This window comes from Oxyura jamaicensis, chromosome 1 (assembly GCF_011077185.1).
Source record: "Oxyura jamaicensis isolate SHBP4307 breed ruddy duck chromosome 1, BPBGC_Ojam_1.0, whole genome shotgun sequence".
In the NCBI taxonomy this organism is placed as follows: Eukaryota; Metazoa; Chordata; class Aves; order Anseriformes; family Anatidae; genus Oxyura; species Oxyura jamaicensis.
The window spans coordinates 69,818,506-69,842,324 of NC_048893.1; the positions used below are offsets into that span (position 1 = coordinate 69,818,506).

Here is a 23,819-nt window from a genome sequence, read left to right on the forward strand (position 1 = left end):
ACTTGGGGCTCAGGATCTGCTCAAATGACTGTGGAGGCAGTGGGGGGTGGAAATTACCTTATGATGTGGCATGTTTATCAACTGTCTGATTAATCAAAGCAGCTGAGTTATTCTTGTCCTTACCTGTTGTGATCTGCTGCTGATTGTTCACCTGGATTTTTAATTTTTGTTTGTTTGCTTGATTTTTAAAGAACCACCAACTTGCTCCCCTCAGCAGTTCACCTGTTTCACAGGTGAGATTGACTGCATCCCAGTGGCCTGGCGCTGTGATGGTTTCACTGAATGTGAGGACCACAGTGATGAAAAAAACTGCCCAGTGTGTTCAGACACCCAGTTCCAGTGTGAAAGCGGACAGTGCATAGACAGTGCCCTCCGGTGCAATGGAGAAGCAAATTGCCAAGACAACTCAGATGAGAAAAACTGTGAAGGTACAGGGTATCTTTCAAAGTATGATGAAAACAGAGTTGTTCAGGGGACACTATGGTAGACACCAAAGTTATTGCAGAGTGTAGGATTTGGAAGGATCTGAGCTTCTGCTCTTTTGACACTGGTTTATTGAGTGGGACATTATTTCAGAACTACATTCCTTTGTTTCTCCACCTGTAAAGTGGAAATAATGCTGACTTCCTGCACAGTGGTTTAAGCTCTGTGAAAAGTACTATTTAAAATGGTATATTTTAAAACTCTAAAAACCTGGTAAATCTGGCGTGATTTACATCATGGAGGAAACCCTTGTCATAGGGTTGTGGGGTTTTTTGAGTACTTTATGCCCACTACAGGTCTGGGGATTGTTTATTTTATAACAACTGAATAGAATGAAATTAAACTTCTGTGAGTAAGTGAGAGGGAGACATGAGATTCCTGGAGATGTATTCTTCCTGTAGAGTATAGCAAAAGAGAGTATTTAAGCCGTAGTCGTATGGAGGGAAGTGCTATTGCCAACGGAATGAGAATTAGGTTCTTTTACTTTTGGAAAGGACAGGTTATGCTGGTGGAATCTCAGCTACCCTACCACTACACCAGGTGAAACTATAGAAAACTTGACCTTCTTTTCCCTATTGCACAAGTAGTGAGGAGTTGTGGGGACAACTTGTAAGCTTGAAAGGTTGTCTCTTCTGTGTATCCTTTCAGTACACTTTCTTTGAAGAGGCTGTCTAAGAGACTTTGAATAAAGGCTGAATTTCTTTCCAAAAGATGTGCTCCAGCTCAAACAAAAATATACAGACCAATGCAGAAATTCTTTTGATGAAAGGTGATTTTTAGCCAGATGGGATGCCAGCATCTGAAAATGCTTTGTGCAGTTGCCATCCAGTGGCTTGAGATATCAGAACAGGGGCTGTTTATCACGTTCAAAGTGGCCCTGGTATTCAGAGCATTCAAGTTGATTGCAGATCAGAAAAGCCTTTAGTTTAACTTCTTAATTCAACTAAAGTCATAAAGAATTTCTGGATTTATGTGAAACAGGAGACAAAATTATGTGTAAACAACAGCACCTTTTTTCCCAGAATAGTAGTTTATTTTTTTTGAGCGTACTGGCAAAGCTCCAGTTTTGTATTCTGTCTTTCATTTCAGTTTTAAAACATAATGTCAAGTGAAATATATTGTCCCATGATCAAGGAGTCTTCTGGTTTACAGGAAGAGTACAAGAGCATTGAAAAACCATGTTTTTTCTCTTAAACAATTTTATCATTGTAGTGTGGCAGATTTAATTTTAATAACTTAGTTCTTCTTGCTTATATTACAGTAAATGCTTATAGTTGGGGATTCTTACAGTAATTTTACAATAACCATGTCCTGCGATAAGTATCTAGATTCTCAGTGGCCTTCTGCTTCTGAGTTATTTCAGTTGAGGTGACTTTATCTTGTGTGAGATCTTACTGAAAATAGGCAATGAGAACCACGGACCCACTGTGCAATATTCACTCCAGTACATCTAATCATTTTTTGACATGAGGGACTTTATGCCCCACTGGCTGCTTCAAGAAATGAAGCTAGCAACAGACTAAGCTCTCTGAGACGTCCATGACGTCCAAGACGTCCCTGATTGTGTGCCTTGGTGTCTGGTTCTCTTAATTGTTTTAAAGAGTAAAAGTCTTTGATACTGACTCTTGTTGTTTGGGGGGGCTCTCTTTCCAGTGCTTTGTTTAACTGATCAGTTCCGCTGTGCCAGTGGACAGTGCATTGGTAAAAGCAAGAAATGTGATCACAACCTGGACTGTAGTGACAGCTCAGACGAACAAGGATGCTGTAAGTGTAAACCTTGAGACTAGAGACTTGGTTGCTTTATCTGCTATTTATTTCTTAACTTCTCGATGAGTTAGATCTTAATCTGAATGAATTGTACCCAAAATGGATGCTCCTGTTTCTAAGTTCTGTCATGCAATTAATGCACAATGTACTAGAACGGGAATCACAAATATAACTATTATTTTGAATTAGCATAGCAGGTTAGTAATTTTTCTACATACCTTTTAAAACTTTTAAGGGAAATGTGAGGCTTGTTTTACTATTATGAGTTTGTAAGCTGAGATGGTGCAGTACTAAAAGTCCTTCTAGCAGCATGAGGCTTTTATATAAAACTGCTCTCTGCCTCACCATTTTCTCATTCACACAATTAATAGCAGGTGCTTTTAGAATCAGATCAGCACACTGTTTACAGAATAAACTTTCTAAAATTTAATTTGCATCTTGAAAAGATGTAATTTTGAGCTTGATTTATGATTTCTAACGTGATATTCCCTACCTTGAAATCTCCAGAGTTCTGCAAGAAACCACCACCTTTAAAATTCCAATTTGAAAGTTCATTTTCACTGTTGATATTTTAAAAGAAATTGCAAATTGGGTCATCTCTTCTTATGTTAGATATCTATATATCATAGATGACACACATGTAACTTGAAAATGCAATGACAGATTTGGACCCCTGATCTTAGGAAGGAAGGAGTAATGAGAAATGTTCTGTCATGATACAAACTTATTAGCAACATTATCAGAGACATATATAGTTATCTTTATAATAAGTCAGATATTCTTTGTTTTTGTAACATAAAATTAGCCCCCCAGAGTAAGTTGCAGTTGTCACTGTCCCTCTTCTGATATGATCAGAAGCCTGTTTACTTATCTCTGTAGACTGTGACAGGTTGGTTAAAGTGTGGGTTTGGTGTTCAGGGAGAAGGAAATATGTTGAGAAAAAGACTTATAGTAATGGTTAAGATGTAAAACACTGACTAGAACAGGAAAATACTTTAAAGTCTGCTTTTCTTGTCAAATCCGTGAAGCGCAGGCAGGGGGTTGTCAGTTATTCCTATAAATGTCATTGCTTAGAATCGGTATTGTAGGGGAAGTCATTCATTTTAGCTGTTGAATAATCACTTCAGATACAGATTCTTTATAAAGATGGCACCTCTTAAGCTGATGCACAAATATATCTGTAAACATCAGGATGGGTCAGATGTAGAGTGGGTTAGGTAATTCACTAAATAGCAGCAAGCCCAAAATTCATTACTGCTGCATCATCCGTACTGTTCAGCATAAATGAATGTTACATAGTTGAGAAGATGGAGTGCCAATCTGTTAAGCAGAGTGATAACCTAGGTGCTTATGTGACAAGAACATAAGAAGTAGTTGTCATTGTTTTTAATGACAAAAAAAGCCTAACTGGAGTCGTAGCACAGTGGAATCTGAAGTCATGGCTGTAGGTCATCTTCACAGAGATCAAAGGGTAATAATCTTGCCTATCAGGTAGAAAGCAGGTAGAAAGTTTGTGATCTAGCTTATCAGCCCCCCTGCACATGTGTGTACTGTGTATGTCCTGGCATCTGTGGTTCGAAAACATCTGCATGTGTGCAGCTATTCATGTGCACAGGTGGCCCTTATGGCATCCCAAATTCTTCAAACAGACCTGTCCCTGTGCCCGTTTGTTCCTAATATACATTAATTTGAAAGCTGTTGTCTGCCTACAGAAGCAGAGGCTATGGAAAGAGATCATGAAAACTGATGTTGGTACCTGAAGCTGTTGGATTAGCTTCTATAGTGTGATTTTCCTTTCTCCTAGACACAACAGAGGAGCCTGCTCCACAGCCCAACAACACGATAGGCTCTATCATTGGTGTGATCCTCACAGTTTTTGTGGTTGGAGCAATGTACTTCATCTGCCAGAGGGTGCTATGCCCACGCATGAAGGGAGATGGGGAAACAATGACCAATGATTATGTGGTGCATGGACCAGCCTCTGTACCTCTTGGTTATGTGCCTCACCCGAGCTCTTTGTCAGGATCTCTTCCTGGTGAGTAAATAGGGTGTTCCTTGTCTTGCTCTTTGGCACCACATAGTTGTAGCTGAGGGTACTGTGCATGTATGCACAGGAGACCCCCATTCCAAATACATAATTCTTGATGTGAAGCTATTGAAAGACAGGACTGTCAAGGGTTGTTGCTATCCTTGATAAGAATGAACTGCTATTTTACCCATACCATCCTCAAGCATTTAGATACTTGGCAGAGCCAGAAGCTCAAACAGATAAACGTACCATGGGAGTTCTACTGCTGCTCAAGCAGCCTCTTTTTGTGGTGGTATAGCATCAGCAAGGTGTCGTGACAGTAGAGGGTAAAGTAATACAGAGTTATATTTGTGTCACTGTCTTTAAAGAGTGTACAATTATTCTTGTTAGATTTGTAGATTGTTTGTATAATTGTGAAACTTCTTATTAAGTCTGTAATGAAAAGCAATAACTGTATTCTTGGCTTATTTCATTTGATGATGAAGCCACCGATGCCTATCTAGGTGTGTAATGCTGTTGCTGTTTAAAAAGTGAGACTTGATCATATGCATTGCTTTTGTATATATTGATTATGTATTTATAATGTAACTTATGGCTTTAGATCCAGCAGGTTCCAGTTAGAACATACAGGTTTTGTGAGGCTGTTATAGGGTTAAAATAATGTACCAAATTTCTTTGCTTTCTGTAATAACCTGTTTTCATAAGCAGGTCTTGGAGGAGAACTTTCACCGTTATTTTGAGCACAGTTGCATACCTCTTCATTTCCCGCTTGGACTCTCTGCCAGCGTGGTTCAGTCCAACAGCAAAAGCTTACTTAACAGTGTGGAAATGAAAGAATAAACCCTCTCCTGCACAAATTTCAGTTGCTCAGTTAGGTGGTCAGAGTCAGTTTCATGTTTTATTCCAAGGCATAGAAATAGTGCCTGAATGCCTGTTCTCTCAAGTCTTTTACAGCTGTTCAAGCAAAAGGAATCTGTTTCTCTTCACACAGCTTTAGTGCAGCCCAGTGCCAAGTCCCACAGTTCAGTAGCTGATACACGAAACCAGCATGCTTATACCCTGGCAGTCTTAATTCTGGTTCTCCATCAAGGAGTACTGAATTTGCTCTTAATACCATAAAGATTAATTTTACTTTTAATTTTTCTTTGCTGATACTCCTGTTATCCTCCCTACTTTTTAAAATATTTTCCTTTTCTCTGTTTGAATTTAATATTGACATACATCTTTGTTCTTCTTTAGGGATGTCTCGAGGTAAATCTGTGATCAGCTCCCTCAGCATTATGGGGGGGAGCAGCGGGCCACCCTATGACAGGGCCCATGTCACTGGAGCCTCTTCCAGTAGTTCTTCAAGTACCAAAGGCACTTACTTTCCTCCAGTAAGTCATTCTGTTATTCACAGACCTTTAATAACTTTCAGGGAAGTGCCTCAGGATAATTAGTTGTCAGAGGAATGTTTGGTTCTAGATTTCTAACCTCATAAATTTGTTTGAATATGAGATTTGATTTTGGAAGGGAAGGGAGAGGAGGTTGTCTCTTTCCAAAACAATATAGGAATTTTATACTACTTTTTAAAGCTTCATAGAGCTCAGTGCCAGAAAAAGATGTTAGAATGTCAGAATAGATGAAAAAATAACTAACTATTGACCAGCTCTGGCAGAGCAATCTCCTTTCACTGTACTCTGACATGTGCCTTTGGAGGTAAGGCTATAGTTGATTCTCTATAGACCTTTGAATGAATTAAAATGAAGTTTTCTTGCACGTTCAAAACAAGCAAGTGTCTTACAACTCAGTAGCATTTTTATAGTCACAGAACAGAAATGTGATGCATTAGATGCTATATAAATGTTGGTACCAGCCCTAGAGGGCTCACAATCTACTTGATTTTTATGAGGATGATCAAAGGGCTGGAGCACCTCCTATGAAGACAAGCTGAGGGATTTGGGGTTGTTCAGCCTGGAGAAGACCTTATAGCAACCTTCCAGTACCTAAAGAGAGCCTACAAAAAAGCAAGAGAGAGACTCTTTATCAGGGAGTGTAATGATAGGGCAAGGGGAATGGCTTTAAACTAGAAGAGATTAGATGCTAGAGGAAATCTAGATTAGATGTTAAGAGGAATTTCTTCACTCAGAGGGAGGTGAGGCACTGCCACAGGCTGTCCAGGGAAGCTGTGGATGCCCCATCTCTGGAAGAGTTCAAGGCCAGCTTGGATGGGGCTTTGAGCAACCTGGTCTAGTGGGAGGCATCTCTGCCCATGGCAGGGGGGTTGGAACCAAATGATCTTTAAGGTCACTTCCAACTCAAAGCATTCTATGATCTGATGGTTGTTTTAGCTACTTTACATGAAGTTCACAAGTTGCTGTCTAGCGTTAGTTACCTGCTTGGTCAGCGCGGGCTGAAATATTCAACTGTCTGTTTTGCAGTTCTGAAAATCAAATTATCATTTTGTATCTTCAAATTAGTCTAATAAAAATTCTATTTCTGAAGTAGGAGTATGACAGTAAAGGGAACAAATGCTCGCCTTGGACATAGTTTGTCCACAAGACACAGCATAGTGCTTAAGAACTACAAGCTAGTAAGGGTAGATATTTGCCAGTTTTCCTAGGGCAGGGGTATCCCCAGTGGCAATCTACTACTGAACAGCTAGCTTCAGCTTTACTTTTCAGCACTGGGTATGTCAAAATATCAACAACAGTCAGCATTTTTGAGAAGAGCTTAGTAATATCTTCTATGGGAATAGTAACAAGCGGGATTTCCAACATCTGTTAAAGAACTGGGAATAAACATAGGAAAAATCGTGTTTGGGAGGGGCTGTGCATGTAGTTCTCAACTTAAGGTTCCTATTAAAAAATACTAAAAAGAAAACTTATAACACTTATGTTTTCTTGATTCTCCTTCATACCCTAACTGCAGCTTTTTTCTTTCTTTTTCCTTAGATTTTGAACCCACCACCTTCACCAGCTACTGAACGTTCACATTATACCATGGAATTTGGTTATTCTTCAAACAGCCCATCCACTCATAGATCCTACAGGTAATTATTATTACAATAGCTTCTGTCAGGATCAAAGCTGTTAGTGTAGAATGCAGAATAAAGACAGTCCCTGCTCCATAAGTATTGCAATCAAAGGCACTAATTCTGCAAGTACTAAAACAGATGCTTAAATTGGTTCACATGCATCATGTCACTGCTGTGTGTGTTTAAGTGCAGCATTGTTTGAGGTTAATCATACGGTAAGTGGATTAGTGGTTCACCTCTTGGGTATATTGCCTTAGGGGGAATAACAACACTCATTCTTGTCACAAAATTAGTTAGATGCTGACTTGGTGTCATGATAACAGAGCCAAAGACACATACCCTGGAATGAAGCCTGCATTGTTTTAGCCTTGTTATAAATAATTTGTTATGTAATTATCAGAAATGATAGACAAACACCAAGTGGAGGAAAGTTGGCACTATAAAGGGTAGTATTTCAGGAGTAATATTAATGGCCTAGATAAAGCACGAGAAATCTAATTTGACATATTTAGTGTTAATATCTGAAAAAGGTTGCTTTTACTTATTTTCTCTGACTGATATTTATAGACGTATAAGTTTTATCCTTGTTTATTTGAATACATCTTTCTCACCTTCCTTTAGAGTTAATTATCATTTTATAACTAATTACCAAAAAAAAAAAAATGTCCTACTACCCAAGGGTGTAAAGTTTCCCCTCCCAAATCACTAGAAGATCTAGTCAATGAGAAGAGATAGCTGTATATGTCTCCTGAAAGAAATGCCTCCCTAGCACACAGACTTTTGGGGCTTTTGGATAATGAGGTCTCTGGGGCTGAAAAGACATCTCTTCTCCATTAGCCTCTCTTCTCCAATATGACCTCTGTTGTGCTGAAGGTCAGAGCAGATGTTTATAATGGTCCCTTCCAGCCATATGAAAAATCTTTTAAAATTATTAGTAATTTAGTAATGAAATAAAACCAGATCTTGGCACCAGCATGAACCCTGATGATCACTGGTTAGCTGATGTGACTTTTAGTATTATAAATGGTATTAGAGAGGTAGTGTAGGCTTAAATGTTTTCAGAATGCTCCCCAGCCCCAAAATAAAACCTAGTTCTGCTGCTTCAGATCTATTCTGGTCTTTACTAACATTCTTGCTTGAATGCAGAGGAGCTGCATCCCCACCTGCCTCCAGCTACGGATTTTGATGGTGGCCCTTGTAGCTACCAACCACCTCCCTTTCTAATCAGTTTTCTTTAAACTATCTTGGGCTCATTTTTTAAAATGCTTGATGGTAGCAGCCTTTGGGAATTCCCTCCAAGTTTCTGTTTTGGCAGGTAATTCTCCTGATTGCTATGAAGGTATCAGTTGATTTTTGGTTTCTCTCTCAACTTGGAAGTTAGTCCATTATCCAATTTATGGATACTAGAACATCTTCTCCAAGATTGCAACACATCTATTTTTTCCCCACACTGTGCTTCCAGCCGTGCTCTTAGGAGTAACTTTTTTTTTTTTTTTTTTTTTTTTTTTTTTTTTTTACCTCAGCTAAGGCCTTTAGGGAGCCTGTTGTCTGTAGGTAATGAATAATTAGTATCGCTTTCACTGGTTACTCTAATTTGGCTGATACTGCACAAGAGTTGGCTTTGGCCACATGAGTAGCTAGCAAGTTCGCTGTGTCAGAGAGAAAGGTGATGCTGTGCATCTGCTGCAAAAGTTTGCCTCCTGGCTTTTCCCACCCTGTCTTGCCTGCCACTCGCTTTTTCACAGCTGTCTTGCCTGAAATGCATGTCCCTTCTCCATGTCAACACTTTTCCCATATATCTATATATCTCCCCACCCAGCTACAGGCCTTACAGCTACCGGCATTTTGCACCTCCCACGACCCCCTGCAGCACGGATGTTTGCGATAGTGACTATGCCCCCAGTCGAAGGGTGACAGCAGCAATGGCCAAGGGCTACACCAGTGACTTGAACTATGATTCGGAGCCTGTCCCACCACCTCCAACTCCACGCAGCCAGTACCTGTCAGCGGAGGAGAACTACGAGAGCTGCCCACCCTCCCCGTACACGGAGCGGAGCTACTCGCACCATCTCTACCCGCCACCACCATCCCCCTGCACGGACTCCTCATGAGGAGCAGCCCCCCCCCCCTCCATTATCTGCCTCCGCCATGAAAGTGTAAATAAAAAATGTTCTACTGGGAGGGGGGAGGGAGCTCTCAGCAAGGGATGAGGTAGGACAGTGTACAGTTAAATGTTATTTAGTGGGGTGGAGGAATACTGGAGATATTTGTACAGAAGAGAGAGAGAAAAAAGGATATTTATATATTTTCTTAAACAGCAACTGCTGCTTGTGCCATAAGAAGAAAAATTTTTGTATAAAAGAACCCAGACATTTGTACAAATTTTTTTATTTTTGCAAACGGAACTCAAAAACATGCCTTAATCCAGTGAAGTGACTGAGCACATAAGGAAATGGAAGAACCAGGATGTGTCACTTGTCCAGTGAAGTGAGATGTTGTGGGGTTTGTCAATACCAAAAATGTTTAAAGTAATTAATAATAAAGAAGTCCGTCTCAGAGCAGCATACCATAGATAGTTGGAAGTAGCCAAATAACCTCTATATTAACTACAGAGGGCCAGCAACTAAAGTTAAACTTGAAAACACAGTCAGGACAGATATTAACCTTACATAAAGGGCTTTGTTTTCTACAGGAATACAGCAATCGTAGCAGTGAATCCAGAAAAATAATCAAAAAAAAAAAAAAAAAAAACCTCTGTTTTTCTGTAATACATTTACCAAACTAGATCATTTAGAGCTGTCTCCTTGCTTCTAGAATTGCAATGATTTTTGTTGGGTATATTTTAAAGTCTGCTTTCTTAACACTGTTTAGCTTTTCTCATCTCTTCTGCATCCTTTCTTCCTTCCCATGTCACTTAAATCATATAATCCTAATTTAAAATACTGCTAGAACTGGGCTGCTGTAAATTCTTTTTTTTCCCCTCCTAATTAGCCTTGTCATGCAGTGAGTGTCATGCTATACATTACTTCATTCATTTTGCCAACATAGTAGGATTCTGTTTTGTACTGGGTAAGTGTGATTTTCACGTAATTGACAAGGGTAATATGCATATACCTGAATGATTTTTAGTCCCTTAAAAAGAAAAACTTATTTTGACCTAGTGCCCACAAAATGTCGAATATTTTTATACCACATATAATATAGACAGCATATTTATAAACTATAAATTTAACCATGGATTGTTACTGTAAATGAATAATATATCCTTGCAGTACTTTCAGTGTGTATTGATACCACAGTATCCAAATCATATATATATATATATATATAAATATATATATTATTTTTTTCCTAGTAAGGAAGCATTTAACTTTCAGTGGAGCAACTGTCCATAAGAATAGATGTTTTGATCATTGGAAGGTGTTTCCTTGCTGTATTAATTGCTCATGATTTGTGTTAGGTAAAGCCAGTTTTCTCAGTATCATTTTGACATACCTCCTCTTTTGCGTGGTGTGAGTTTAATACTTTAGTATTAACCGCTGTGAATGTCAAATTTAAGATATTCTTAACCAAACCATTTTATATTCACTGCTCTATTTTTGTATATTACCTTACTTAGCCCCTTCTCCCTTTAGTCTCACAGTGGTGATTTTGAAAGGGAGAGTATATAATCAACTGAAAACATTATTTGTGTAGGTTGAGGGATAACCTAGGATGTTATTAACTCTTCTTTGACTCCAGTGCAGTGTTCTGAATTTGCTTTGAGTGTAGCAGAACTCACAGTACACCTGATTCTAGATGGCATTATGCATTTGCACCTCCTGTTGATATTAACTCCACGTTAAAGGTGCTCAATGCCTTCAAAGGTTGGACCTCTGAATCCTCTCTCTCAAAACAAAGGCTTTTGCAGTCTTAGCCTTTGGGCATAGTATGGATAAAATAACGGTGCAGAGGTGCCATTTGGCTTTCATTGTTCTCCGTTTGTTTCCCATCCAGTTTCAACTAAGCGAAATAATCTGAAAATGTGGCATGGGCTTTAATTCATACTGTTGACAGAATTAATGACAAATAATTCTTGCTAGTGCTGCCAATCTTCTTGCATACTGGAGCCTTGTTTTTTTTCAGCTCCAAGGAAAACCATGGCATTTGAAATCCCAACTATAATAAAGAGTCTTTCTCGTAGTCAAAGATACCTGAGAAAACTTTAAAAAGCCTGGATGGACTACAGGCTACTACAGTTGATTTCTGGATCTGGTGCACTGAAAATTTGCCCTAACTTCATTCTAGGTATCTAGGAATTGTGGTAGCTGTTCTTCTGGCTCTTCCTTGTTGGTGAAGAAGCTTGTGTTCTCCAGCAGGATGGATGTTGAGGGTCTTGTGAACTATAAGGGAACTCAAAATGAAGGGGGGGAGGGTGGGTGTGTTGGGGTGGGGGGAGTTGAGGCTGGCATGCCAATGAGAATAGAAACTTCTCTGTTGTTTACATTTTTTCATGTGCAGCATTCCGTGTGGGGTTCACATGTGGAAACTTGCACTAATGAACTCAGAAGAATATTGCATTGTTTTATCTCAGTCCAAGTGCTTGTACTGCGATGGCAATGGTCTCTTCTTGCAAAATACTTTTTCAGTGTGCCAATTTCTGTTTGAAAAACTCTCAAGGTGGTTAAGCTTAAGGAGTGGTATCCTCTTTCTGGGGCAATTGCACTGTTTCACTGAATGTTCCTTTTCGTAATTGTGTAATTTAGTGAAGAATTTGATCAAGTCTTTTAGATTAGTACATCTCACTTTGTGCATCAGATATTTTGAGTGTTCTGCCTCTGGGAGATTCATGTGAAGAGCGGGTAAGTGGACAGACTATTTTTTTTTTTCCACTGAAGATGACCAGCATAAGGAACAGGCTGTTCTTTGTCTGGATTAACCAAAGAATTTATTTAGTGGGAAGCTGTCATATGCCTTTGCATGTACCTGTACTTTCCCAGTAACTCTAGAGGAAAATTCAGAACAAATTCTTGATCTGTGAACTTCCTCTTAAGCAGGTATCCAAATTGTAAAAGCATCAATGCAAAAACTAGTATGTGCACCTGATGCAATCTCAGTGGATGAACCATATATACTGCTTGAACATTGAGACTGAACAATTCTCTCAGTTCCTCTCTGCCACTGAACCAGTCATGATTGATACTCTATCCTTCCCTCAGTTAGGATTGTGCTTTCTGATGCTTCTCAAATTGACTGAGCTGTAGGTAAAACACACGTTTTAGGACTGTAGGTAACACGTCAGTTCAGGAGACAGCTGAAGTGGATGTGTAGCATTAACATTAAAGTGGTCACATTGATCTCAATGAAACTGTTCATAGACTTTAAGTTATGCATAATTGTCCTTATCTTAGAGCATCAAACATATATAAATTAGGGGTATTTAATGTATTTCTATTAAATGTGCAGATTTTTTCCTCTAGACACCTAGAAAGTGCTTATAGCTGAATGCCTGGGCATGGAAATAGCTGACATACTCAATCAGGAAAGGGACAGTCCTCTCTAGTTTTTTTTTTAAAAAAAATCATTGAAAATTAGTCTGTGAATGTTCAACAGGAGCTTTTCATGTTTAAATGGCAACATGATACTCATTTGCTTTTTAAAATTATACCTGCCATATCATGCTGCCTGCATTTCAGACCTCCTTATGGAACATTCATTGTTTCTCCACAGCTTTTGGATACTAAGATATTTATGGAAAAAAACTTAGGGTAAATGGAGCATGTATACATATAACAGTTGCATTTGAAATAACGAATGGTTTCCATGAATATAAATTCATGTAATCTATGCATGCATTAAATGGAATATTTACAGTAATGTAAAACATGCAAATGAGCCAGTTTATATCAAAGGATTCATTTTGCTGTGAGTTGTAACTTTCAGTATTGTAAATTCCAGAATACTGCAATAACATTTCTCCCACGTGCAAGTATTTATGTACAAGTATATGTATGCAGGTACACATATCTTTGGTAATGTGAATTTACCCCAAATTAATAATTCTCTTGTGCATGCACATTCACACACCCACATTGGCAGATTTGGCCTTGCTGCCTTTCAAAGTGCTAATGCTGTCATACTGTCTCAGGCAAGCTGGACTTCTTCTGTCAAGTTTGTAGAACAGACAGCAGACTGCTTGCTGCTTTAAACCTAAATAATGAATGCTCTGTCATGCTGGATAGGAAAGAAAGCACATTTTTTATACTGCTCTATTATTCTGGAGTCCATTTTGCAGATAAGTAAAACTTTCATGCTTTCTGTAAATACATAAAAATGAATCTTTTGAAGTAATTATGAAGAAAAATGCACCCAAACTGCTTGACGTGGCAGGTGCTACAATCCACTGTAAGTGAAGGAGCATTCAGAAAATCGCTATTTATTGCATTAATGGGCTTTAGCAGAGTTCTGATCTCTGGTTTGTGCATTGCTTCTCTATTTATGTCTGATTCTCTATATGAGTCTTAAACATAGATTCATTCATTTTACTTTGAAACAGTTACATCTGTCTTAAGATAAAGAAAAGGCCAATGTATTATTTCCATTCTTTACTGCTTGGGAAATCTCCTTGAAATTGATTGCCACCATTCTAGAGGGACTGACTTGAACTACAGAGCTCCCTGGTCAGTCCCTGGTCATGCATGCTGCTGAACCAAATAACTTCAAGATACCTCTAAAACATTATCAATCACTCTTTTCCTGACACATTTGTCTTGAGCATTCTTGTCACACAGCATTGCTATGGACAGAATCTGCTCTTGAATGTGTACTGTACATGTAGCAGATCATTATTTATACAACAAAAAATAGATGGCTCATTGGGTGGAAAAATAATTTGAATGTTATTCAGAAATTGATTTCCTAGCCATGCTTTTAAAATTGCATTGTGATGGAGTTATTGCTTGAAAGTTAATTGGCAGGTGACAAATACACCTCAAAAATAAGTTAGGAATGACCTATCAGCTTTAAAATTCATACAAAACATTCTAAAAGAAGTAAAATAAAATACTGTAGTGATCCAAGTGAGCAGTTTTCTTTCCTTTCATTTTTAAAAAGGCAGATCAATGGTTGATGCTATGCTAGCCTTTACAGGGACTGGGTGATCCACTCCTAACTATGCAGGGCAAAGTAAACGGTATTAGATTCAGGCCAGAGATTGTCTTAATAGCATGTGCCATTGTTATGATGAAACTATTGGAGAGCAGTCTTGTTCCCCTCTTTTCAGTGAACAAGGAGCAGCTTTGAAGTCCTGATTAAAATGGCTGTAGCCTTAAGCCAGGCAGTTAAGAGTCAGCCAGGGAAAATGAAAGTGTCTTTTTGTAAAGAGGATACCACCAGACTTAAGCTGAACTAGCCTTGTTTGCAAGTGAAGGATCTGGTGCTGCTTTCAGATTTTTAATCTTGTTTTTGTTTTGTTAGTTCTTTTTTGTAAGCTTTAATCACTGTTTGTCACTGTCTTAAAGCCAGCTGGTGTCTCTTGTTCATCAACTTCGGTATGATGGTGCTTTGCAAGGATGTATTTATATTATAATGACCAACATTTGGTCAGCCCTATTCACTCATTCACTAACTTTTTTTTTCTTCTTTTTTTTTTTTTCTTCTTTTTTTGTAAAATAAAGTGCTTTACTTGTAAGGTGTATATAAACCTTGTACAAAAATCCTTTCCAATTATTACTATAAACTGAGTTGTAACAAATGAAATGTTGATTTTTATAATAAAACTAAGAGTGAAAAAAGAGGGGTACTTCTCATTTTATTTCAGTATCTGGAGGAAAGGTAATTAAAGGTAAACATCCATGAGTGTCCACTCTCTGTAAAAGCCAGAATGTGCTCAACTTTCTGATGCAGTAGGCAGACTCTGCAAACACAGATGTTTTTACATGAAATACATACTTGACTTCAAGCAGTTCTGTTGATTTCCATGATTCTGTATGGCAACTGAATACATTTTTAAAGCTAAAAATTGTCATTATTGATCTCTTAGATTGGTTTATTGGATAATACAAACCAGAGAATTTTACCAAGGGAGTCCTTATCACACCAGAGGTGTAATAAACAGATGGTTATTTTGAGACTGTTGATCTTTAAAGCTATATGTAAATATTTGCAGGGAAATTTTTTTCAGTGTTAGCTTTAATATGTAAAACAAAACACACACCCAAATCAGTCCTATCACTGTTACATGTACTTGCATGGGAAGCAGCTTCAGCTTTAGAATTTGGCACAGGAGTTCCCATTCCACTTGCATCCACTAGTTGAGAACACAGTATTACTGTGGATCTAGCTGTACGAAGATTCTTATGAATCTTCTTAAGAAGACTTTGGTTATACATGGAGGCATAGACAAACCACATATCACTGCCTATCTAAGTAAAACAGGGCCTACATTTATCAGTCTCTCAAAACATAGTGTTAAAAAAAAAAATAGCTACTCATGTGCCATGCTTATTTTATTTCAAGGTGGTGCATTCATCCTACCTTGGAAAATGAGCTGTTACTCTCTCAAAATACCAGTTGTGAAGTGCTGTGGAGCTACAGAAGGCTCAACAACTCTTTTTTATTTAAACAGCAGCGGCTACCTTTCCACAGAGTCGATGCTGTTGTAATAATGTAGAAGTCTGTATAGCATTCATGTTGCTTTAGACTCTCTGAATCTTAGTCTTTGCCAAATACAGCTGTTAAACATCAGAGTGCACCTCAGATGTAGTTCTCCGAAGCATATAGCAGAGAGGCAGTATGGACAGACACCAGAAAGAGCATCATCAGCCCTATCGTTGAGCCACTTAAGTTAAATGTTGAAAAAACAATACTTTATAGGGGGAGAGCGTAGATCAGGAAATAAAAGCAAATGGTCTTCCAGCAGCGGCTCTCCTCCGCGCCAGTTACAGAGAGCAGAGCTGCTGAAATTGTCTTTAGTAGCACAGTAAGGGACGCTGAGGAATTTTTCATCATTTAAAAAATGATGAAATGCATGTCTTAAAAAAGACACTTGGAAGTCTGAAAATAATTGATTTCCTTTGCATGAATTGTCTTGCCTTGCACATGTACTTACTAGCAGAGGTGACTGCAAGTGCTGGAATCCTGCCATTTATTTTGTATTAAAGGAAGGATGAAACAGTGCAGCTTTGTTTTGGTAGGGAAAGGGGGGGAAGAATGTTGCTTTAAGAGTATAAAATATGAGATTCTATTTATTTATTTATTTATTTATTTATTTGGATCCACCAGTATTGGCAGCATTTCCCCAAGAAGAAGCTTAGAATGCAAAATCGCATGCTTGTTCCTGGAGGGGAACTATTTGAACGTGTTTAACCTGTTTTCACCAAGAAAATATTATAGCTAGCTGAGAAACCTTTACATGGCAATCAATGCACATTTAGTAGAACTGCCTACTGAAAAGTGGATACCTGACAAGGAAAAGTTTTGCCTTGAATCAAATCTGCTGTCAAATTACGGTTTATAAGAAATCATGCAGCAGCTGTTTCTGCATCCCTGTGTACAGGAAAGATTGTAGCTGCCAGCCCTCTCCTGCTTGCACCCTCTGTTGCATAAAGAAACTGCTTAGCAGGAAAATGTCTGATGTCTTGGGTTGTGTAGCTTGGTGTGGCAGGCACAGCTGTGATCTTTGTTTCAACACTTAGATACCTTTAACATGAATTGAAAGGGAATGTTCTGCAGAAACTTCACAAGTTGGTTGTCTGAGGCTGCGTGAAGAATATCGTTTGGGTCTGAGGCAATTAAAAGATTTCACATGGTAAGTGTTCTCTGTTTGCTAGTCTTATCAGAAAACCTTAGCTCTGTCTCCTCGTCAAGAAGCTGATGACTATCTTCACTCGTAGAACACATGGCTAAAGAGGCATGACTGACCTACCACCAAGCTTTCCCTGCATCACCCAAAGCAACATTTTCCAAACAACTGATGATGCCTGCTGGTGGTTTGCTCAGTGAAGGGGTATAGAAGCTCAGATGGGCCCTGGGGTGCCAGGAGGCTCTGAGAAAGTATTCTGGCTTGCCCAGAAGGAAAGCTCAGGAGCCTCTACCTGCAGCTCATGAGTTTTAACAGCTGCTCCTGGTTTTCTGAGCCAGTTCCCCTTACAGGGAAAGAGTCCTTGGAAAATGATGCACTTAAGAGATGGGCTGAGAGGACAGATGTGGCTGGAAGGATTGTGGGCAGAGGCATGGTAAGGGTGTGGCGTTTGTGCTCCAAGCACCTTATTCCTTTCCAAGGGTGTGAGTGAAGAAGGATTAGGAGAACCCTTAGAAACATAGAAAAGATTAATAAAGGATGCAGGTCATATGGCAGGAAGGGAATTGGGAACATGTGACAATAAGAAAGGAGGATAATGTGGCTTTCTGACAGTGGGAAGACTCAGCCCTTCAGCATTGCCATAAGAATGGCATGACTCAGTGGTGTGGTAGGAACCTCAAGGGGAATAAGGAGGAAGGGCGGAGAAAGGAACAGATTGAACAGTTCAGGGCAAAGAGCCAGAGGAGTCTGGTAGAAAAGAACGGAGTTCTGTGTTTCCTTGACCCTGTCTGTGATAGGAATTGAATAATTCTTGAGGGGTCAGAGACCTGTGGGGTCAGAGGAGTCAATTTAACAGAAACCCTTCCCACCACCCCCCACTTGAACCTCCAATACAATAGCAGGGAGTAGAGGACAAATAGGGAAACAGAAACACCCCAATTTCGTGTCCTTCAAATGTAGGTATGGGGTAAGAGTGGGACAGAAGTGTCATGCTAAAGCAGCCAAGAGCATTCCCTTGCGTTTGTACTCAGGGCTATTCACCTCCCAGATTTTTCCTCAGGTTTCTTTCCTTTAAAAGCAAAGAAGAAACTACTTGAAGAAGCCAATTAAATAACTCCTGTCTTCTAGATTTATCATGCAAAAAATCCATCTGCTCTTTGAGCTAGATGTATTTTACATAGCTGCTTTCTGCCTAATGTAACAGCAGAAAACAGAATAAGAGAAGATATGGATGAGATGAGGCTGTGCAGGGTAACCCAATCAATTGCTCCATTTGAGAACATCTTTCAATTGTATGCAATTGTTTTATTTTGAGCCATGTGGCAGCCTGAGACAAGGACCTTGGGAGAGGAGTATTTTTGCTACACAGCTTGTGACTAGATCAAGAAACATAAATTAAAACCGTATAATAACATGTGTGGAAAAGTGTAGCAAGAGCCAAAGCTGGGCACTGGTCTGAGCATAGAACCTGAGAGAGCTCATATCCTGGAGGGAATAAAGAGGGAAAAGGAAAGTCACAGGCTGCATGGCAGGGGTGGAAAAGGAAGATGCCAGGGTTGAGGTTTGGTGCTGGATAAAGCCTTAGAGAAACTTCAGTCAGTGCGAGGACCTACATGGTGACTTTGGAGATATGCTTCATTTCTCTGCGCCTCCATTTGGTCTTTAAAGAAGGAAAAAAAAACTCTGAAACAAAGAGACTGTTCCAAAGTGAAGCCAGAGAAACAACACCCCCATGCCACTGGCTTCCCCTCCATCACCTGGGCAAAGGCACCTGCACATGGGATGAGAAGGAAAGGCAGTGCTGAGGTGGTACTTCGGTGAGGTAAGCTGTTTGCTGCTCAGGTCTTTCTGGATCAGCTGTTTGGCTCCCAGCTGCACTTCTCTTGTCCCAAAGAATGGATCAATGGTGAGGGTGGTGAAGCGCTGGAACAGGTTGCCCACAGAAGCTGTGGATGCCCCATCCCAGGAATTAGAATAGAATCATAAAGTTTGGAAAAGACCTTCAAGATCATCTGGTCCAACCATCACCCGGCTACCAATGTCACCCACTAAACCACGTCCCTACGCACCAACTCCAACCTTTTCCTTGAACACCCCCATGAACGGTGACACCACCACTTCCCTGGGAAACCCATTCCAATGCCTGACTGCTCTTTCTGAGAAGAAACATCTCCTACTTGTTTTAATTGTTGCAGAGTTGGACCTGGTGCTTAGGGACATGGCTTAGTGGGTGACATTGGTAGTAGAGTGATGGTTGGACCAGATGATCTTGAAGGTCTTTTCCAACCTTTATGATGATTCTATGTTACATTGATGAGAGGCTAGAGCTTGAGCTGGAAAGCATCATGTAGAATGTGTGGAACAAGGTAGATAAGGCTGCAATTTGCTAGGTCTTGCGTTTTTGCCACCTAACCTTACCCATAAAAGTGGCCTAGAAGAAAGCTGGAGAGGGACTCTATCAGGGAGTGTTGCCACGGAACCAGGAATAATGGCTTTGAACAAATGGAGAGGAGATTTAGATTAGATGTGATGTGAGGAAGAAATTCTTCACTTGGAGCACAAAGCACACTGACTAATTAGGGCTGAAAATGCACGTCACTTCTGCTCTTTTCTGTAAAGAATAGAATGAAATTACCTAAAAACTAGTGTTAAAAATAAACCCAGGGCACAGGATGGGAGGTGCAGGGCAGTCCCTGTGGCCGAGGGGCAGCCTTTCTCTCTGTCAAGCCAAATGGCCTGGGGGAGGCAGCCCCAGAAAAGGGGCCCTCAGCCCCCCCAACTCTCCTCCTTGTCCACATGAGGGCATGTGGTGGTTTTACCGTGCTAGGCAGCTGAACACCACAACCACTCTCTCACTCCCCCTCCTCAAATGAGGAGGGGAAGAAGTAAAGGAAAGTACAACTCACAGGTTGAATTAAGGAAAATTTAATTAAAGAGAAAAAAATATATATTAAGGAAATATTATTATTAATTAAACAATTCAACTAAAGGGAAAAAAGGGAAATGGGAAGAGGGAGGGGGAAAGGGAACAACAAAACAAAACAAGTAAAGGCTATGTGGAAGTGCAGAGGAAAGAAATTACTCTCTACTTCCCACAAATGAGCGATGCTTGACCACGTCCTTGAAGCAGGGCCTCAACGCACGCAGCCAGTGTTCGGGAGGAGGACGGACATTTTTGCAATGAGAGCCCACCCCTCCCCTCTTCTTCCTTTTTCCACCTTTTATTGCTGAGTGTGACATCATATGGTATGGAATATCCCTTTGGTTGGTTTAGGTCAGCTGCCCTGGTGATGTTTCTTTCTCACTTTTTTGCCCACCCCCTAGGAGGGTTAGAGAGAGTCCTGATGCTGTGCCAGCACTGCTCAGCAGCAGACACAACACCAGTGTGATACCACTGCTGTTCTAGCTACAAGTGCAGAGCACAGCACTGTATGGGCTGCCGCAGGGAAAGTTAACATCCCAGCCAGAACCAGAACAGGGCATCTTCCAGGCTGCTTCCAACACAGCTGCCTTTGGCCAAGCATGCACCACTCCATCACAGAGGCTTGTTGAGGTCACAGTGGCCATCGCTGTACCACCTTTGCTCCGGGCCCTATAAAACAGGACCCCTGCAGCTGGCCCACCATTCGCTGAGCTTATAGGCCCTCTGACTGCCTGCTTGTGTGACAGGAAGAAGACCAGAAGAGCAAGGCGAGCAGCAGGCCTCCTTGGTGTCTGAGGACAGCCATGCAGTCCGGTAACGCACCAAGAAGGAATGCACCTGACCAGAAGGAGATGTGTCATGGATGGAGGGATAGTGCCCATGGCACAAGAGACACCAGTGCCCAAGAGACCTCTGGCACCCAGCCCACAGACACATACAAGTGGTACCATTGGCAGCGCAATGATGCAGGGAACAGGCCAGCCCCTCAAACACCCAGTGACAGGGGGCCTGGGCCTTACCATAGGAGCAATGGTGATGTGGGGTGAAGGCAGGAACATCAGGCAGACAGCCACAGGGAGCAGAGGTGTGCCCATAGTCCGGAGCACAGTGTGGGACCCAGTAATGTCCGTAAACCTGGTGGCAGCATCGGACCCATGCAAGAAAATAAACCCAACAATGGCATGGGACTGAGGGATAGAACTGGATGACCCCCCTGGTTTGGCACCCTGGCCTGAAAACATTCCAAATGGAAGGCATCCCATTTGGGCAGTCCCAGGAAAGCACTGGCATAGCCTTCTGCCTAACACTGTGGAGCCCATGTAGCTGGATCCACCAGATGTGGAAGAACAGATGGAAGTAGATCCAGCTCTGCCAGAACAGACTGGGGACTGCTGTGGCATGTCTTTGTGCTCTGCCATCCGAAAGCACCAACAGCACTGCAGGAGTGTCCGGCGAGTCCCCTACTCGTTGCTCAGGCTCTATCACAAGCATTAGCTTGGAGCTGCCAAACATGATGGACATGCTGCAGGCTTACCTGCAAGATGTCCCGGCAATAAACAGCTCTGTTGCTGATTCTCAGGGGCTGTGTGAGTGCTTCTTTTTTGGGGGGAGAATGGGCTAAAGTTGCACCATGGGAGGTTTAGGTTGAATATTAGGAAGAACTTCTTTACTGAAAAGGTTATTAGGCATTGAAATGGGCAGTCCAGGGAAGTGGTTGAGTCACCATCCCTGGAGGTCTTTAAAAGATGTTTAGATGTAGAGCTTAGGGATACGGTTTAGTGGAGGACTTGTTAGTGTTAGGTCAGAGGTTGGACTAGGTGACCTTGGAGGTCTCTTCCAACCTAGATGATTCTGTGATTCCCTTGAACACCCCCAGGGATGGTGATTCCACCACTTCCCTGGGCAACCCATTCCGGTGCCTGACTACTCTTTGTTTAAGACCAGGTTGGATGGGGCTTTGGTCAACCTGGTATAGTGGAAGGTGACCCTGCCTGTGGCAGGGGGGTTGGAACTGGGTGGTTCCTTCCAACCCAAACCACTCTGATTCTATGAAATTAGCATCATGATTTGATGAGGTAGAAAACACTGCTGCTCTGGACTACTTGCCTTCCTCTTCCGATGTGAGACTGAAATAGCTTCCTTATGGGGATAATCCCTCTCGTGTACTGCCATGCCTGCATTTTTTAGGCATTAAATGGTCAAGACACTACTCTGCTAGCAAGAGCTACCAGTTTTCAGGGGCAGGGACTGGCTGGAGGGCAGCAGGTGATGTGATCAGGATGGGAATATGGGCAATGTGTCAAGAACCAGCTCCAATACCTTGCCTTGGCAGGGGCGTTACCTTCCCATGGCCCTGATGCTGAATCTCACTCAGACTTGTTGATGCTTGTGGAAAGCGTTATAAAAAATCTCATGTGAACTGTGCTTATATACTGCCTGCTTCCTGTGTTTCACCTCCCATGGTTCTTATTACGTGAAGTACATAATGAAAACCAGATCGTTACCTCCTAGGGCATTTAATATGCTTTTGTGGCTCATTCCTTAACTGAGGCAGCCATTGTCCTTGCTGTGAAATCACAATTGGCTGCTGTGGAAATGAGCATCGTGTTGCTAACATGCTTATTTGGCTTCAGGTGGGAAGCAAGCAGCAGGTGAACCCTTGAGATAAAGATCCAGATTTTATGCAAATATACCCTGCTTTGAAAAGCCAAGGAAGAAAAGAGCAGAAAATGACCCCTACTGTGGACAGGCGGAGAGTATGTAAATTATTTTTTTATTAAAATCACTCAAGAGGCAATAGATGCTTAGAAAAAAACTCTGGTATATTTTTCCTAACTCTACACATTTCAGGCAGTCTCTGTTTGCTGGAAACAGAGTGGTTCCTCCCTTGACTCCACTTTCTTCTTTCCGTCATGTGAGTGTTTCGAGAAGTTCTGTGACTGCAGTATTGCTGTGCCAGTCACCAAATGTGGTGGTGGTGGCATTGCTCTGAAGCACAGCTGTTAGGGATGAATTACTTTATGGAAGAAAAACACTTTCAGATGGTTCTAATAAAATATTTTTCCATGAGCAGCACTAATAATGAAGGCTGATTTTTTTTCTTAAATGTGCTCCTCCCTCCACTCCTTGCAGTGCAATGCCCTTACATCCTCTCCACACTCTCTCTCTCTGATGCCCACCTCTCCAAAACCCCTCAGCCCCTTGCCTTGTCCCCCTTGGTTTTGGCTGTGCAGAAGGTAGCAGCACATCCAGCCCTGAGGGCTGAGCACAACCAGTCCTTAGGTGCTCCTCAGCAGCCATGTGCTGGACGAGGGACAAGGTCCACCTGTCCCACAATGTGTGGGTGAGCTCTGACATTAACAAGTGTGAGGAGAAATGCGTGAAGAGACATTGGAGGTCAGGGAGGAACCTTGACATAGCCCTGGAAGTTTTTCCCGCCGTGGTGTTGGGGAAGGATGATTTATGCCAGGGCTATGGTGAGGTACGTGCGGAGACCAGTGCACATGCAAGGGGCTGTCGAGTGGTTTCCTGTCCAGGTGGCAAGCCCAGCAGCACTTCTCTGCAGGCCCTCAAACAACTTTGCATCCTGGGGTGTCTTGAACATCTGGACCAAAAAGCTGAAGCTAAGCTTGAGTAAATAAATAAAAAACAGGAGTGATGCATGTAAGCCATGACTGGGTTACTGTGCTAATGATGGGACTGTGAAGGCCCCTGTCAGGAACTAGTATTTTATTTACCATTATTATTCAAAAATGCAGGATGGCAAGATAGGTTGATGCGTACAAGTGGAGGTGAAATAGGAAAGTCTATTCCTTAAAAT

The 23,819-nt window shown here is 41.1% G+C and overlaps 1 protein-coding gene across 1 annotated transcript in view; it reads left to right on the top strand.

Moving 5' to 3' along the window:
• The window catches only part of LRP6 (LDL receptor related protein 6), a 128,108-nt gene extending 113,180 nt beyond the window's left edge, over window positions 1-14,928 (top strand). Inside the window, exons 18-23 of the mRNA XM_035308723.1 lie at window positions 192-428; window positions 2,137-2,247; window positions 4,055-4,285; window positions 5,519-5,655; window positions 7,213-7,310; window positions 9,115-14,928. Coding sequence (XP_035164614.1) covers window positions 192-428; window positions 2,137-2,247; window positions 4,055-4,285; window positions 5,519-5,655; window positions 7,213-7,310; window positions 9,115-9,406 — 1,106 coding nt within the window. The 3' untranslated portion in view covers window positions 9,407-14,928. The remainder of the gene's footprint in view (window positions 1-191; window positions 429-2,136; window positions 2,248-4,054; window positions 4,286-5,518; window positions 5,656-7,212; window positions 7,311-9,114) is intronic.
• The last annotated feature ends 8,891 nt before the right edge of the window (window positions 14,929-23,819 follow it).